The following is a 17,409-nucleotide window of genomic DNA, read 5'->3' on the forward strand; positions in this document are numbered from 1 at the left end:
TTTTTACTTTTTTTATAGTCTCATGCGCCCAAAAAATGCCTGTTCTATCAAAGCCACTATTTTTTTCACCATTAAATTTGATGTTACTTTATTAATTAAAATATTTACTCCATGGTAATTAAAAATAATGTACAATAATCTGCATCCATTTTTCTCTGTGAATTACATTTTTTTTTAATGCACATGGATTTTCAATTAATTAATTATTCTGAGCAAAAACTTTTTTTGAAAAGTGAGTTTATCTTTTTTGCTTTGCTGTACAGCAAGAAAAAACATTTTGAGCCAGGACTGTCAGTTACCATTTAAAAAAATTCATTCTGTGGTATCCTAACCTTGTTATCTACCTTTATTTGTAATTACAAACCTAAGCGCAACCTCTTTGTCTATGAGGTCCATTTTCATTATATTTCATTATGTTCTTTCCTAACTATCTTTTATATGTAGTTCCAAACCTCCTTAACTATGATGTTCCATTTGTCTTGCGAACAGCTCTACTCATGCACCTCTGCAGCTTCTGAAGTTGAAACTTGCTGTAAACCACATAAAAATCAGCAATCAATAATAACCAAAATATTATTTGAAAATATATTGTTACATTCATTTTCAGTTTTACTCACAGCTATTAAATAGTTTTATTTTTCTACTTTATTTTTAAATTTTAATATTTATTGATCATTAAGAAAACAATTTACAAAGAGACAGAATAGTAAACTAAATATAGTTGAACATAACTGACATAATGGAAAATATTTCTTGGGGGAAAAAAAGGGGATTGGCTTGTGAAGAAAAAAAAATAATAGACGACAAATAATTTTCTAATAATTTTCTGTATACTCAGTAATGAAATGGTTGAAACTGAATAATCTGTTTTTGAAAATCTTAATTTTTCAGGTTTCTATTCTACAACCCCGGATGGGGTAACTTTGTAACAAGTCTAGAAAATGTTATTTAAGATAAATGGCATCTAGCATTTAGAAAGAGTGATAATATTGTTTTATGTCTACATTATTATTTTTTTAAAAAGAAACAAACAGAACAACAATCACATCTACCCAAGAATATATGGCATAAAATAATGCTTTAAAATTACTACATGAGTAAATTTGTTAAAACATACTGTTTGATCAGATGATATGAATATCACTGGAATTGCAAAAAGAATTTTTTTAAATTGTAATCCTTTGCATCCATTCACTATTACCTCATGTATTAAGTACAGAATAAACCAGGATCAACTTTTATTTTAATTCCCTTATTTAACCTGACAGTCCATGGGGTAAGTGAAGTAGAGATCACCTGTTTCTGTGAACATGGCATATGAAGGGATAATGTGGTCAGCACTATGCCCAGCCGCCTTTACTTTCCCTAACTTGAGTTAGGTTCCCATCAGAGCTGGGTGGACTCAGGGTTGTTCTACTAACTAGATTTGAATTCAAGCTTTTCAGGTTAGTAGCCTAGCGCTCTGCCGCTAGACCACTCCATCCCACAGTAACAACTTTGAGGGAGAGAAATATGAATAAATTAAAACTGATCAAAAATTACCTCCCATCACTAGTTAACTCCCTTGGTTTCAACCACTTTTTTTTAAACATAACAAACTTACCTAGCAATCTCTTGGCCATGGTGTTGGAGTATGAGTTCACACAGTAAATTAGAGCCTTCAGCAGCACTTTCAACCAATGACAACAAAGATTCAACCATCTTCTTTACCTCCTCTGAGGAACTCGATTCAAAATCTTTTTAGGGGAATGAAGCAGAGAAAGGATTTAGCAAAATGTTTTTAGAACTTTTTTCAGTACATGTAGTTGAAGGTAAAGTAGAGTATTAATTTAAAATAAGTTGTGTAACAACATAATGTTAAAATAAAATAATGTTCTTCACTTTATGTTACACTTAATGGTTAGCACACAGCACAGATCATTAGTAGGAGAAAAAAAACAATTTTTTTACCTTCACACTCTTTGAGGAAATCTAAAAAATCTGGCAGCATCAAAGACTTGACTAGAGTATCCTGCAGTTCTTCCACTGATCTTACCAGTGTGCATAAACCTTATAAAACAATAGTAAGAGAATGATAACTTGTACATACAACTTACAGTAAATATATAGACAGTTTAGTGGCAAGACCCATTTCAAACATTTTAAGAAGTAAATTATAAAATTAGCCTTTCATGTACCAAGAGATATATAACTGGATTAATAAACAAATTTTAAACTTTTAATTATGGACAATAAAGAGAATAGAAAATTGTGTTGTTTTTTATTTACCAGCAATACAGCCAGCCCAAACTTCTCCAGCTAAAGGCCAGATAACTCTTAATTCCTTTTGAATATGCATCATGAGTGATCTGCCCTTCCGTTGCCTAAACTCATAGAATGTACTCAAATATTCCACAATTGCCTTAAACAGCCTAGACTGTGAATGTTTTAATCTTTGCAATGAAGAATTTCCTGTTAAAATTATAATGAATTTAATCTTTAATGAGTTATCAAAACACAAAAAACTATATGGACAAATTTTATTATTTGTAAATTTGTAACATAAATATCTAACAAAATAATATAATAAATAAATATACCTGACAGGGTATCAATATTTTAGTAAGAAGAAAAGGCTTACTTTTATTTTTTCTCATTTGCAAGCGGTAAGCCACAAGACAGACTTCAAGTAATTTCAAACACACCAGAGGTGGGGGGTGAGGTAGATTTACTGTGGAAATATTATTATGGTAACGATGTTAGCTAGTAAAATCCAATAAATTTAGCACTTAGATATTAATCGTTTTAAATATGCCTTAAATTTAGGAAAATCCAACTCAAATTCATAATGTTTCGCTTTACTTTAGGTACAACGTTCTCAATAGGTTTTACAGTATTTTTAATTTAAAACCTTAATTTCTTTTTTTTAAATTAGTCAATTACTCTAATGGCTTTAACCAACCCTAAAATGCTTACTTTGACATTTTCTTACACAAACTCGTTAGATCCAGTTTGAGAAAAAATAATCAGGTTTTTTGTCTAGTTTGCATATATACTTTTTTGCAATTCTTACAATTACATATGGTTTATGAGTCAAGGTCACAAACTTAAGTAAGTGTTTCAGTGTTAAACAGCCATAATAAAAACTCTTACACAGGTTAGGCACAGACAGGAGAGATAACTCAAACAAACTTTGAAAACATTGCAGATCAGCAGCAGTAATGGGGGAGTTGGTGTAGATTTGCTCAACCAAGCCCAGTGCATGGATTGTCATACTCTAGAATAAATGTTAAGGCATTCCTGGTATAAAAACAATAGTTGTATTATTTAAGTCTATAAACTAACTTTTTATTTTACAATTAAAAGTAAATGTTTCATAAGCAAACTAAACAAATTATTTATTTATTTATTTTAATTACATCATTAGGTAATGCTTTCATTAAAAAATTAACTGAAATTGTATGGACAAACAGTTCTATAAAATAATTATATTTGATTATTCTTGTTGCTAATGGAAATATTTCTATCAAGCAATCTTTTCAACACAAACCTCAATCTACGCTAGTTATAAAAGTGAATTAATTCTCTGCTAGTATTTAAACAAGCATGGGAACTATCTAGTGGCATAATCATCTTTCCCAAGATACATGAGGCAGATGGGGTAGGATTCATCTGTTTTAATGACAACAGCATAAAGGGGGATTGTGTGGTCAGCACTATGCCAAGTCACCTTAGTTTTACTAACTTTAGCCAGGTACCCATCAGAACTGGGTGGACTCAGAGACATATTAAAATATCTTGAGCCTAGGAACTGAACTTGGAACTTTAATGTTAGCAGTCATAAGTTCTACCATCCAAACCACACCGTCCCATTCAAGTGGCATGCAATAGATCAATAGTATACAAAACTTGTCAATGAAATGTACAAAAACAATTTTAAAACATAAATTTTAAAATGTTTTAACCTCTGGGCAACATGTGTTTTGTTAACTAAACGTACAAAAACAATTTTAAAAAATAAATTTTAAAATGTTTTAACCTCTGGGCAACATGTGTTTTGTTAACTAAACGTACAAAAACAATTTTAAAAAATAAATTTTAAAATGTTTTAACCTCTGGGCAAGATGTGCTTTATCAACTAAACGTACAAAAACAATTTTAAAAAATAAATTTTAAATGTTCTGACCTCTGGGCAAGATGTGCTTTGGTCCTGTAAAAGCAGGGTTAAGGACCTCTCCAGAAAGTTCACAACAGTTTGAAACACATCACACTTGACCATCGCATACAACGCCTCCGGACACTCAATCAAAAACCCATACGCTGGCATCAAGAAGCGGAGCACGTCGTCAGGCATCGGCTTCCAGTGCTGCATCTCCTCCACGCCCTTCACCGTTTTCCTTTTAGGTCTGCTGCTAAAGGAAACCTTCCTTGAGAGCAAGGGAAGTGGCCGAGATCTTTGAGAATACACAGCTTGTCGGTGGGAGCAGAACTCTTTAATGTCGTCTTCGGTGAGATTAACTTTAGCACTGGTGAAATGTGATTCATCTTTCGTTTCAGCTTGATTATTATTAACATTATGTACATCGTTATTTTTTTTACAACTGCTTATATGATCTGAAACTAACATAGATTTTTTATTCGATTCAGTTCTATTCTTGATTTCTGTATTTTGATCTATTTTTAAATCACCAATTAGTGGTATAGATTCGTTAATGTCATTTTCAACACTTGAAAAATCAGGTTCCACTTCATTAACTTTGTTAATTAGTGAAGTTAAGTTTGATGGGTGATTGATAGGTGGTTCAGCAGTTAATGATTGGGAGTCACTTATTTCTTGATTGGTGTTTAAGCCCATTACTTTTATATTTTCTAAGGCAGCCTGGGTTGCATTCTTAACCTCTGTAACAACATCATCTGTGTACTCTACATTTTGACTGTAATAATGACAAAGGTAACAAAAATTAATTCATTGTTACAAAGGAAAAAAAAGAATATATAAATGATTTACCAGAAAAAGAAAATTACAAATATTTTAAACTACATAAAATAATAAGATAGGATTACCAAATGTACTTTAGTTATTAAGCATAATGTACAAGTTAAATTCCTATAGAAAAAGGGTGTTTCTTTTAAACAAATCATAAAATAAAATGCATACCATAAAAAGTTGAAAAAAGGAAGTAACTCTAAAAGTTTTTGTGTCGGTTCTTCAGTAATTTCAGACAACATTGCTGCTATTGTTCTGACTGATATCAATACAACACTGTGATTTTTGGGCTACATAAAGAAAAAATATTTTTTTTTATTACTCGTATTATTTCAATTTAACAAGTCTTTTAACAAGGTTTTAAAAATGTACATATTTGAACAAGCTATATTTTAAATGGATATCAATAAACTTTAATTATTTCAAGAGTGATCTCTAATTGGAAAAAACAAATTTTAAAGATGATTTTGCATTAAATAACAATAAATTTCAATTATTTTGTACAATGAATTCAATTATTCCTAATTGAAAAATAAATTTTAAACAGATGATTTTGAAATGAGAAATCACTTCTAACTATTATCACACAATGAAATTCAGCCTCACCAGATCAACCTCCTGACTAGAGACTGAGCACAGGAAGTCTGTGATTGTCTCCCCTGTTTCCACAAGTTTCCTGTATATAACAATAATGGAATCTGAGTCCAAAGTTTCACCAAAGTCTCCCAGAAACTCAATCACATTACACATGAGTTTATACGCCTTGTCCAGTACAGCATACCTCTCCAAAGCCTACAAGAAAAAATGTTAAAAATAAGTCATTTTAACTATTTAATTCCATGATAATAGTTTTTAATAACTTTTAATTGTGTCGATTAGTTAAAAAATTAGTTTTAAAGGGAAAACAGAGCTAAATTAACTGTCACTATTTATTATCATTAAATAATTTAACCTTATACACACATTACATTCAATTACAGTATTGCCATGACTTAGAATATTTCATTTTCAACTGTGAGAATTCATATGAAATTACACTTATTTTTTTTTTTATTAAGTATTTTTAAATAATACTTTATGGGTGTAAATGTTGACAAACACCTACAACATAACATCCTTGAATTTATTTTTAAAACAGGGGAAAAAAAGATCCTCTATACCTGTGGCTACATATTATGAAAGGATGACAGACTTTACATTGACATGAATTAGCATGTTCTTCAACACTAAAACCCAGCAAAAACATCACAGATCACTCTTGTCTGTGGGTTAAGTCTAAACAATCCTGGAGAAGGACTGGTAAAGGGCTGATGGGCTTACATGGGCTCAACAGAAGAGAGCTGCCCAAAACAGCATCAGGTGGAGAGTTGCAGCCTTTGCTCCTCAGGAGCTTCACAGCATTAAGTCAGGGTAATGCAAGGGTGATGTACACTCTCTTACTTTAAAACTGTACCTCCCCCCCCCCTACCAAGTATTGATTTACAGACCAAGAATAAACTTAAACCCCACAAAAATTACACATGACTCATGTCTATAATAATAAAGTAAAGTTCCCTTTTCAATGAAGTAGAGTTCACTTGTTTCTGTGACCTTGGCATCGTGTGGTCAGCACTATGCCAAGCCGCCTTTACTAAGTCTATAATACTGTGCACTCAATTCCTTAAACAACTTTACCCTTCAGTGTTGATTTACACAACAAGAACACATACTACCACCATACACAAGGCACTCACATTACTCAAGTCAATGCAATCCAAACTGACATAAATCTCCACAGAAACTCTGGCTACAACAGCTTTTAACAGACCGGCATCTCCAACAACTTTAGGGTTCAAGACTTCCACCCCAGCCGCATCAACCAGAGCACTGACAAGAAACAACACAGCGTCGCTATCCTCGGGGCCTAAAAAAAAAAATTTTACAAAATATTTTTTTACCAATTTAAATAACTACATTTTTTTTCTTCTTCTTTTTTTTTTATTTCCTACCAAGCTGGATGAATGAGAACTTTGGAAGTGATGTTATTTTTTTAAAAAGATGTTAAAACCTTGTATATCATTTCAGTTGCCTAATAATTTAATTTTACTCAGCATTAAAACAGCTATTGGGAGAAAAATATATAGGTCTACATTTAATCATTAAAAAATAGGTACTAGTATGTACATAAGAGTGTAAAAATGCCTAACAACAGAAGTAAAAATATAAGTGACCTACTCATTTTAATGGTGATAAATTTCTTCAAAATCTGCACCAATTTAATAACCCAATCTGTTTGAGCAGTGACTTCAATCTAAAAAAATACATAAAATGTGCATTAGGTATACATATGATATCAGAAGGGTTTTATTCACCCACTTATAAAATAAAAGGTTATTTTGGAGAATGATGGATATTCTACTTACTGTTGAGATTCCATTGAGGAATGAAGTTAGAATCCTTGCACATTCTGACTTTTCTCGTAAGTCCTAAAAATTATCGTAAAATGTGGTACTTGTATATCTACCATTATCATTGAACTGACATCTTCATTTATAAGTTAACTTGGAATTAAAAATTCAAATGTATGTAAAAATGTTTTCAGTATAATTTACTTATTTGATACCAACAAGGAAGGTAACCTACAGAGCCAAGTCCAAGCTTATCAACAGTCAAGCTCATTAAGTGATGAAACTTGTCCGGATGACTGGAGAATATACAATCCCCACGACCCCTCATGACTTGACTTAGACAGTTCAGTACAGCAGTAAAGTTTTGACCTTACAGAAAAAAAAAATTAGCTTTACTTGCATTAACCAGGAATTCAATGATATGGTCAACATGGAAAGGCTTAAGATTTTCACAGAAAAAATAATTTATCACACTTGTGCTAATAGTAACTAATAGTTACATATTATAAAACACAGAAGCAAGCATACGTTAAATTTAATCTAACAGGATAACATTTAAATTATATTTTTGTTCTGTTAAAAGTGCAAAATTTAATTTTTTTTTATATTAAAAGAGAAACTAACAAGTATAGTCAAGTGGAATGAAGTTACCAAAAGCAATAAGTAATTATTTTTTAAAACTTACATTATAAAAAAAGAACAATTACTCACAGTGTTCAGATGTAACATAATCAACCAACAGATCAGCAGTTCCACACTCTATAAGATAACTGATACCAGTAGAGCACTGAGCCATGTTTGAGATTATCTCCTCACAATCACAACACAGGGGGATGAACTTCTCCTTCAAGTCCTGCCCTCTTTTAAAAAAAAAAATTTAAATAATTGTATTCAGTAACAGAGATATCTAAAAAAAAATTTAAAGACTGACTATACATAAATTAAACAACAAAAATGATATATAAATATCCTTGTTGCTTGCCAAACAAGTACAAGACAAAAAAACAACAACAATTAAGTCATATAACAACCACCAAAAAATACATCAAAAGGAAGCTTATTTAATTAAACTTACAAAGTATTTGATGTTAGAACATGGTTGACAAAATGTAAAGCTTCTTTAATTTCTGGTTGGCTTACCTGGAAATTTAGAAAAAATAAACTGAATGCAAAATTGCTTAAAGCTAGGAAACAATACTATTAAGAATATACGCCATTTGCTCTAATTTATATTTTAGCAATATTTAAACTGTAAATGTGCTTGAAAAAATGCTCCCATTATAAATAGCTTTTTAATTTATCTAATTACATTTTATGTGTTGATTTTGCCTTGAAATCAAGATTTAGAGCTCTATAACTAAATGTAAGATTGATAGTCTAATAGTACATTATATACAGTGAGTGAACATCACAACTTTACACTAGGTGGGGGTGAGGATTCACACTCAGAATTTCTTGTGATGGGTGGGAGTAGCTGACAGGCAGAAATCAAGTTTGAGGCACATAGCAGCTGGTGACTGATGCATGTGTGTGGGTGTTGGAAGTCAGCAGCAGTATGAAACGTGTGTGAATCAAAGATTGAGGATAGAATGTACATTCAGACTGTGTGGAAGTTGTGATGTTCTGCATGAAAGTGTTTTTTTCAAGTGGCTGTTAAACCACTCCATTTATTTAATACTTGTATCTGAGAAGATGACTTGTTAGCAACATTCAGAATAAGATTATCAATTTTTCACACTTATGTTGTCTTGCTATGCTTATGAAGTTCTTGTTGAAGTAAAACAAATCACAAAACCAGCAAATAAGAACTGCTACACAAGCATAGCTTATATCAAGTAATACACCCATGCTTACATTCCTCCTGCATTCAATAAAATACTGCTAACAAGCAAATAGTATCAATTATTATAACCAAAATTATTTAGGATTTTAATTGTTGAAAAGTTGAAAATTGCAATACTTACAACATATGGGTCAGTAGTCAATGTAGACAATAAACATAATGCAATGGATTGCTGGGTGCTGATTGGACATGAATCATCACCTGGTTTAAAAATTCAAACACTCAACAAAAGTACTACAACATACAGAATATAGGTTTGCCAAAAGTTCTAAAATATATTTAACTGTGCCAGATTGGGTGGCCGGAAAGAACCGCAACGGAAAAAAGCGCAACGGAAAAAAGCGCAAATCAAAAAGCGCACACGGAAAAAAGCGCAAAGAGAAAAAAGCGCACACAGAAAAAAGCGCAAAGAGAAAAAAGCGCAAAGAGAAAAAAGCGCACACAGAAAAAAGCGCAAACAGAAAAAAGCGCAAACGGAAAAAAGCGCAAAGAGAAAAAAGCGCAAACAGAAAAAAGCGCAAAGAGAAAAAAGCGCACACAGAAAAAAGCGCAAACAGAAAAAAGCGCAAACAGAAAAAAGCGCAAACGGAAAAAAGCGCAAACAGAAAAAAGCGCAAACGGAAAAAAGCGCAAACGGAAAAAAGCGCAAACAGAAAAAAGCGCAAACGGAAAAAAGCGCAAACAGAAAAAAGCGCAAACAGAAAAAAGCGCAAACGGAAAAAAGCGCAAACAGAAAAAAGCGCACACAGAAAAAAGCGCAAACGGAAAAAAGCGCAAACAGAAACAGAAAAATGCGCAACCAGAAAAAACACAAAGAAAAATGTGCAAAAGAGAAATTTAGCACAAAGACCATATGGACTAGATGACACATTTATACATGACTGTTAGGGCTGCTGTGAGAGTGTCGTGTTTGATCACGTGATCTACTACCATTTAAAGCGTACCACTACCATCTGCATTCCCATCACCAGGATATAGGCGATAATCACTTTACACAATGGCTATTATTTTCTTGGTCAATAATTATTCAACTACTATTCTCGTATAAATAAACATCAAAATATCATTGATATCGACATTACATGAAGTATCTCTCAATTATGTATTTAATATTATCATGACGCACCTACCTACGCACCTTCCCACCTACCCATTTACCCACCTACCCACTTACTTACTTACCCACTTACCCACCTACCCACTTACCCACCTACCCGCCTACCCACCTAAAAAGTATCGACGAAGTTCGTTAGTTTCGTAAACTGCACTAGACATATTTTTTTTAATGAAAATTCATTGACATATTATGTTACATATGTTATATTTTGCGACAACCTTATTTAGTGCGTTGGGCTAGTGTGAACACTCACTTCGAATTAACTCAATTACATGCTATTTATTTTAACATTACACGGTAAGCGTCACCCAACTGTTGTGATGTGCGGTGAGGACAGGTTCGACAATAAACCAACACGAAAGTACGAAAGAGACATAGATTGCCTATTAGAGAATGGACCCCTTAACTTTCCTAACCCCACCATATATATATATATATATATATATATATATATATATATATATATATATATATATATATATATATATATATATATATATATATATATATACCGAGGGGTCTATGGGGGGGGTTATGACCCCCCATAACCCCCCCCCTGCCTACGCCACTGCATATAAGTATTCGCATAGATTTAGAGTAGCGTCCCTTTTGTTTACATGTTTTCATTACCCTTCAAACAAAAGTCTATTTTAGTTATATTGAGATTAAAGAATGTAAATAAATAGTATACACAATTCTGTAGAATAGGAACGATTGGGAGGGAAGTGACATTTAGCGCAGTAAATTTAGAGCTTAGGTAGGGTATAATAAATGGTGGGGTTAGGAAAGTTAAGGGGTCCATTCTCTAATAGGCAATCTATGTCTCTTTCGTACTTTCGTGTTGGTTTATTGTCGAACCTGTCCTCACCTCACATCACAACAGTTGGGTGACGCTTACCGTGTAATGTTAAAATAAATAGCATGTAATTGAGTTAGTTCGAAGTGAGTTTTCATACAAGCCCAAAGCACTAATTAAGGTTGACGCAAAATGTAACATATATGTAACATATGTCAATGATGTCAATGAATTTTCATTTAAAAAAAAGATGTCTAGTACAGTTTACGAAACTTACGAACTTCGCCGATACTTTTTTGGTGGGTAGTTTGGTAAGTATGTAGGCGGGTAGGTGGGTAAGTGGGTAAGTGGGTAGGTGGGTAGTTAGGTAGGTAGGTGGGTAGGTGGGTAGGTGGGTAGTAGGTAGGTAGGTAGGTGCGTCATGATGTGAAAAAATATTAAATACAAAATTGTTATTTTGGTGCGAATGAATGTTGTTACGAGAGATATGACGAATGCATGTTTGATGACGCGGATGAAAGAGAGTGAAGTTTTGCCAAAGGAACGGGTTGTTATAGTATGCAAGCTAGGTAGTTCGGACTAGGGAGAATGTGAAAGATACTTCGTGTAATGTCGATAGTTTTATGTTTATACGAGAATAGTAGTTGAATAATTATTGACCAAGAAAATAATAGGCATTGTGTAAAGTGATTATCGCCTATATCGTGGTGATGGGAATGCAGATGGTAGTGGTACGCTTTAAATGGTAGTAGATCACGTGATCAAACACGACACTCTCACAGCAGCCCTAACAGTCATGTATAAATGTGTCATCTAGTCCATAATATGGTCTTTGTGCTAAATTTCTCTTTTGCACATTTTTCTTTGTGTTTTTTCTGGTTGCGCATTTTTCTGTTTCTGTTTGCGCTTTTTTCCGTTTGCGCTTTTTTCCGTTTGCGCTTTTTTCTGTTTGCGCTTTTTTCTGTGTGCGCTTTTTTCTGTGTGCGCTTTTTTCTGTTTGCGCTTTTTTCCTTTTGCGCTTTTTTCTGTTTGCGCTTTTTTCCGTTTGCGCTTTTTTCCGTGTGCGCTTTTTTCTGTTTGCGCTTTTTTCCGTTTGCGCTTTTTTCTGTTTGCGCTTTTTTCTGTGTGCGCTTTTTTCTCTTTGCGCTTTTTTCCGTGTGCGCTTTTTTCTCTTTGCGCTTTTTTCCGTTTGCGCTTTTTTCCGTTTGCGCTTTTTTCTGTGTGCGCTTTTTTCCGTTTGCGCTTTTTTCTCTTTGCGCTTTTTTCTGTGTGCGCTTTTTTCCGTGTGCGCTTATTTCCGTTGCGCTTTTTGATTTGCGCTTTTTTCCGTTGCGGTTCTTTCTGGGAACCGCCAGATTGCTGCATCAATTTAATTAAAGCTTAATAAGAATTTTTTTTTTTGTAATTACCAGTTCTGAGAAGTCTGGACAGAAATTCAAAGCCAAGTGTTTGTAAGACAACAGACTGGTCATCGGCTGTAAATGAGTTTTCTGACACATGTTGTGTCACCTATTGTATAGATAGTTCAATGTTAAAACTGTGAGAAAAAGTAGGTAATCATGTATTGTAATGTTTACAACCTAATAGTAAATCATCGCCTGTGACAAATAAACTAGATCTAATAAGCTTACATTTCTTTCTGAATCAAATTATCAATCCTAGTAAAATGTGAAAAAATGCAAGATTTTATTTAAAAAATGATGAATGAATGTAGTTACGTAGTTTAGTTTAAATTAAGTTCACTTGATGAATGAATGCAGTTATGTAGTTTAGTTTAAATTAAGTTCACTTGAATTTAAATTTAAACTTATTCAAACCTCAGTCAAATGCAATATAGTTTATATAGCCTGACCTACAATACTAGGCAGCTTTTCACAAGTACTTAGTACACTACAGTAGGCAACACTGTTTGTACTGTACTAAAATATAGTCTGGGGTCATCCATAAATGACGTCACGCTGTATTGATGATTTTTGCCTCTCCCCCCCCCCCCTCCCCTCTGTCACACATCGTCACAAAAAGCCAGCCCCCTCCCTAAAATGACGTCACACCTCAGCCTACAACCACCCTCAAAATTGCAGTTGAATTTTTCTTAAAACATCCATATTTTTACAAAAACTGTGTCAGCATAGAGTATTTTAATCAATTCCTATTACAATTTATTAAAACTGTTTTCTAAAACGCGAAATAACGGCTAAAACTCGTTTTCTAACATTGCTTTTTTATAACTCAAAAGTGTGACATAACACCATCTGAACCCCCCCCCCTACCCCTCATCACATCCCTTCACAAAATTACGGACACCCCCCCCCCCCCACCCCTTACATTTTACAAGTGTGATGTCAGTTATGGACGATCCCTGTAGTCCTGCCCTAAGATTAGATTTATTTAGTTCATTATCTTATTCATACTAATAATTAAATTTAAAATTTAGCAAGAATTGGTTATTCGAATAGATAAAACTAAAACAATTCATTTTTTTTTAAAACTTAGTCTTTCTTACACAGTACCCCATCAAAACCTGGAAAGTTGGAAACTCACCTCGAGTAGGACTGAAAACTTCTCTTTATCAGAACAGGATTTTTTAATTAAACTTAAACATGTCACCAAAAGAGAGTTTGACGTCTCTTTTTTCTGTTTTTCAAAATGTGCTGCATACATTGTGTGAAATTTTTAGGTTTACAAAGTATAGGTTTAAGGTTAGGCAAATTTTTGAAACTGATGATCTACAAAATACGCTACAGTTCACAGTACTCTACATTTGTTTTTCTCTGGTAGTGTGAGAAAACAAATGAATAACCCGGAAGCAATATCTTTTCGCATGAGAAAATATTTTCGTAATATTAGAGATAAAAGTATATTATTATTATTGTGAAATTATTATACATTAATATAGATCTAGGTCTATATAAAACTGAACAGTTTTATAAATCACTTAAATCCTTGCACAACACTTAGTAAACAATGAACTGCAATTACTATAAAAATTCGTACAATAGGCTAACATTGTTTTCTTTTGCACCAAAAAAAAAAAGCTTAGGCCTATGACTATAAAATTAAAATTAGAAGTGTTTGTTTTAATTTGTAATTAATTTACTTGAGGTAATGATGCATTCGTGTACTACTGTATTTGATGTGGACCCTTGAATATTTTAACTAAAGTACACTTTATGTTTGTATACAATAATTAATACAGTGAAATTATTGAAATACAATGTTGAGTAAATTAGCTTCCAAATTATACTTTTGCTCCAAGACCAAAGTCTTTCAAAATTAGTTAAGTTATAACCCATTTTTTTTCTTAATGTAAATACCCTCTAAAAGTTTGTTATAAAAAATTATTTTTAAACTCAACGTGACGTGGCAATTTCAGTACAGCCCTATTCCCCCCCCCCCCCCTCCCTCTTACTGAAGTGAGGTGTAACGTCCTTTATATGCAAGCATACGAAACATTGGTAATAGGCTTGATTATTTAAATTTAATAAACTAAAACTTAATCATCTTGATGTGTTCAGTTATGAACAAGTTATAATATATGTGAAATAGACCACCAAAACATTTCCAACTCTGAAGACTGTATAAGGGATGTCACCAAGCTTGGATTATTTTGCGAAAATATTAATTGAGTTATTCCCCTTTGACCGTTATGTCTTCCTACACGCTCACGCAACTTAGTCTTATGTTATTGTTAGGTGTGTCTCTCATGTGGTTGTGTGATTTTCATCACGGATACCCTGGAACGTGGCTGCGCAGATTAGGGCTCTTGCACATGGAGCAAGTGGTGGTCCTACTACTGCATTCAGTAATGGACTATACCTGGACACCGAGCCGGTAGGTCGCCATGAACATTGATGTAATAGGCCTTTTACTAAGCCCAACCTTGATTTTTTGTATATATTATTTGTTGGTTAACTAGCCACAGTACAATGGGCGTGCAACATACTTATTTCAATAGAAACAAACTTACTGAGTAAACTGAATAAAAATACATTTACGGACCATGTTTCTGAAATTATGCCCATCTTGATTCGTGTTACAATAAAGTCCTGGTATTTTGGTTTGTAACTTTAATTGATGAATTATGAGGTTTAATGTCTAGTTTTTAAAAAATGCAATTTGTAAATTGACATACAGCTTTGTAGACTTGGTCATCGGGCTTAGATTGGGCAAAAATGCACAATGAAAATCTAAGTGGGTCTACGGAAGGCAGTTTCTTTTTTGTTCCCCCTTCCCACTCCTCCTTCCCTCCCTCCCCCACCCCTCCCCTAACGGAGAAGAATGTATGTATACAATATATACTTTTACCAGTGTCCGCACCCGTTGTCGTCGTAGTCCGACAACCCCCCCCCCCCCCCCTTCCGAAAGTTTCAAGTGACCCTTCACCTCTGCAGAAAAAAAGTTTGAAAGAAACACAGCACGTCCAACCACGCTATTTGTTTTAAAGTGCCCCTACATGAGGGATACGGTGAGCTACTACAGTCGATAACAAAACTGAAACAGGGCGGCGCCCAGGACCCCTTCGGTAGTTCAACGAGCATCCCGCGACTATTTGACACCGGGGCGGTCGACAGGGGTGCTCTGCCTCGTTTTCTATTTTTCTGCCGCAATACACATAGCATTAGCAAAATTTGCTATTACATCTTTTATAGATTAGGTGTGGTCAGAAAACGGCTTCTATCTTCCAAATGTAATTCACTGGTAACAATATTTTTAGCGCAATTTCCATACTGGACAATTGCGATTATTTACTCGTCATTTCTGGTGATGGATGGATGTGTGTCCGCAGCTTTAAGTCGTATCTCCTCCTCAACGAAGCAATATCGAGGACTAGTTCCAAAAGCAAATATGTTAAGCAAGTTCCGAGGATGATTGTGGGCCAAAAAAATTCCCGGAATTCCTTCCTGGATTTCCCGGAAAAGCCAAAAAAACTCGAAAAAATGCAGTTTTTGGCCCATATCTCGGCAACCCGACCACTTAGCGACTTGAAACATTTACCAATCGATTCCTGTCATAATTTAGAACAATATTGCAGAAGAAAGTTTTCAAAATTGCGCTTAAATTGTCACTAGACTTTTTATTAACTTGTTTATCGAGGGTCCTTCAGTTTTTAATTTCTTTCCCACGTTTTCTTTAACTTGCTTTCTCTGTGTCTGTGTTTCTGTGTTTGTCTTTCCAATCAAATCTTGCGATCGAAATTTCTGGCACTTCCCAGTTAGCTAGCGCGCTGAAATTTTCAGGGAAGCTTTCTTTTGGATGACCATAGAATATGCAATTGTTATTATTACTAAATTGATCAATGGAAACATTTTATTGAGCATTTTAGACCGCTATATAATCTATATATATAATTCTCCTCTGCGAGCCATTAGAAAAAAAAACCAGCGACGCGTACCTCGCGCGCAGTGAAGCGAACGATCCCACGTTGCCACAGGCTTAGGGGCAAATAATTTACTTTGAACCGAGTTTAAACTTACAGGATGTAGGCCAGTTTGGGGGAGACGATATGGTCGAGTGGTTGGGCACACGATTGCTATCCCACTCGACACGGGTTCAAATCTATGTGTTCTAGTCAGTAACGTATTTACACAACGATTTTTTTTCGAGTTGTCTTTTTACGAGTTGTCTTCGTTTACCCAAAAAAAAGTGAAAAGATAAAATCGATAGCAAGATTTTAATGCAAACAGACAAAGACTAAAAAGTAGAAAATAATAATCATTAAAAAAGTTTTAAAAAACCCACGTTTTCTGATTGAACTAAAAAGTAGAAAATAAATACTATACATCACAATAATGCAAGCGATCACTCTACTATAAGCGATCAAAAACGTGGGGCGCCGTGATTTTCTTACAGTTTCTAATACTGTTGACTCTCTACAAGCTCCCTAATAAAAGTCAATAGTATTATCTAATCAATAGTAATATAACTTTTACTTCGGCGCCCCACGTTTTTGATCGCTTATAGTAGATTGATCGCTTGCATTATTGTGATGTATAGTATTTATTTTCTACTTTTTAGTTCAATCAGAAAACGTGGGTTTTTTTAAACTTTTTTAATGATTATTATTTTCTTTTGTAATCGGGGCAGTTAAATGAAAGAGGAAACAAAAAGATGCGCCCAACGTGGGGCTCGAACCCACGACCCTGAGATTAAGAGTCTCATGCTCTACCGACTGAGCTAGCCGGGCTTGCTCTCGTCCAGCAATAATAAAAGGTCGTTCTCCAACACTGAATATGCCCTTCATTTTTAACTTTCTTTGTGAAGATTTTCATTTGCAGTTTATATCGGGTTTACCCACATTCC

General features: G+C 33.9%; 1 protein-coding gene and 1 non-coding gene across 2 annotated transcripts; both read right to left on the minus strand.

Annotated features, from left to right (window-relative positions):
• Nucleotides 1-452: 452 nt before the first annotated feature.
• On the minus strand, nt 453-13,878 carry LOC131951066 (uncharacterized). The gene is made up of 18 exons (XM_059313333.1): nt 13,651-13,878; nt 12,519-12,618; nt 9,318-9,397; nt 8,429-8,493; nt 8,065-8,213; nt 7,589-7,722; nt 7,369-7,431; nt 7,181-7,256; nt 6,700-6,869; nt 5,573-5,758; nt 5,138-5,256; nt 4,166-4,913; nt 3,133-3,256; nt 2,621-2,710; nt 2,269-2,451; nt 1,951-2,049; nt 1,604-1,736; nt 453-530 (listed from the first exon to the last, which is right to left on the minus strand). Exons 1-18 carry the CDS (start codon nt 13,768-13,770, stop codon nt 461-463), a joined length of 2,709 nt encoding a protein of 902 aa, XP_059169316.1. The 5' UTR covers nt 13,771-13,878; the 3' UTR covers nt 453-460.
• A 3,342-nt stretch (nt 13,879-17,220) lies between these two features.
• Trnak-cuu (transfer RNA lysine (anticodon CUU)) lies at nt 17,221-17,293 on the minus strand. Its single transcript has one exon. It is a non-coding gene; the product is annotated as a tRNA-Lys (tRNA).
• Between the last annotated feature and the right edge of the window lie 116 nt (nt 17,294-17,409).

This window comes from Physella acuta, unplaced genomic scaffold, assembly GCF_028476545.2.
Source record: "Physella acuta isolate Inbredline_101_S28 unplaced genomic scaffold, ASM2847654v3 ptg000797l, whole genome shotgun sequence".
Taxonomy (NCBI): Eukaryota; Metazoa; Mollusca; class Gastropoda; family Physidae; genus Physella; species Physella acuta.

Coding starts and splice junctions, on each gene's coding strand:
- LOC131951066 (XM_059313333.1), bottom strand. CDS start 13,770: ATGTATGCAGCACATTTTGAAAAACAGAAAAAAGAGACGTCAAACTCT. Junction 8,214..8,428: donor GTTCTAACATCAAATACTTT/GTAAGTTTAATT, acceptor TTTTTTTAAAAG/AGGGCAGGACTTGAAGGAGA. Junction 7,723..8,064: donor TTATGTTACATCTGAACACT/GTGAGTAATTGT, acceptor TTTTTCTGTAAG/GTCAAAACTTTACTGCTGTA.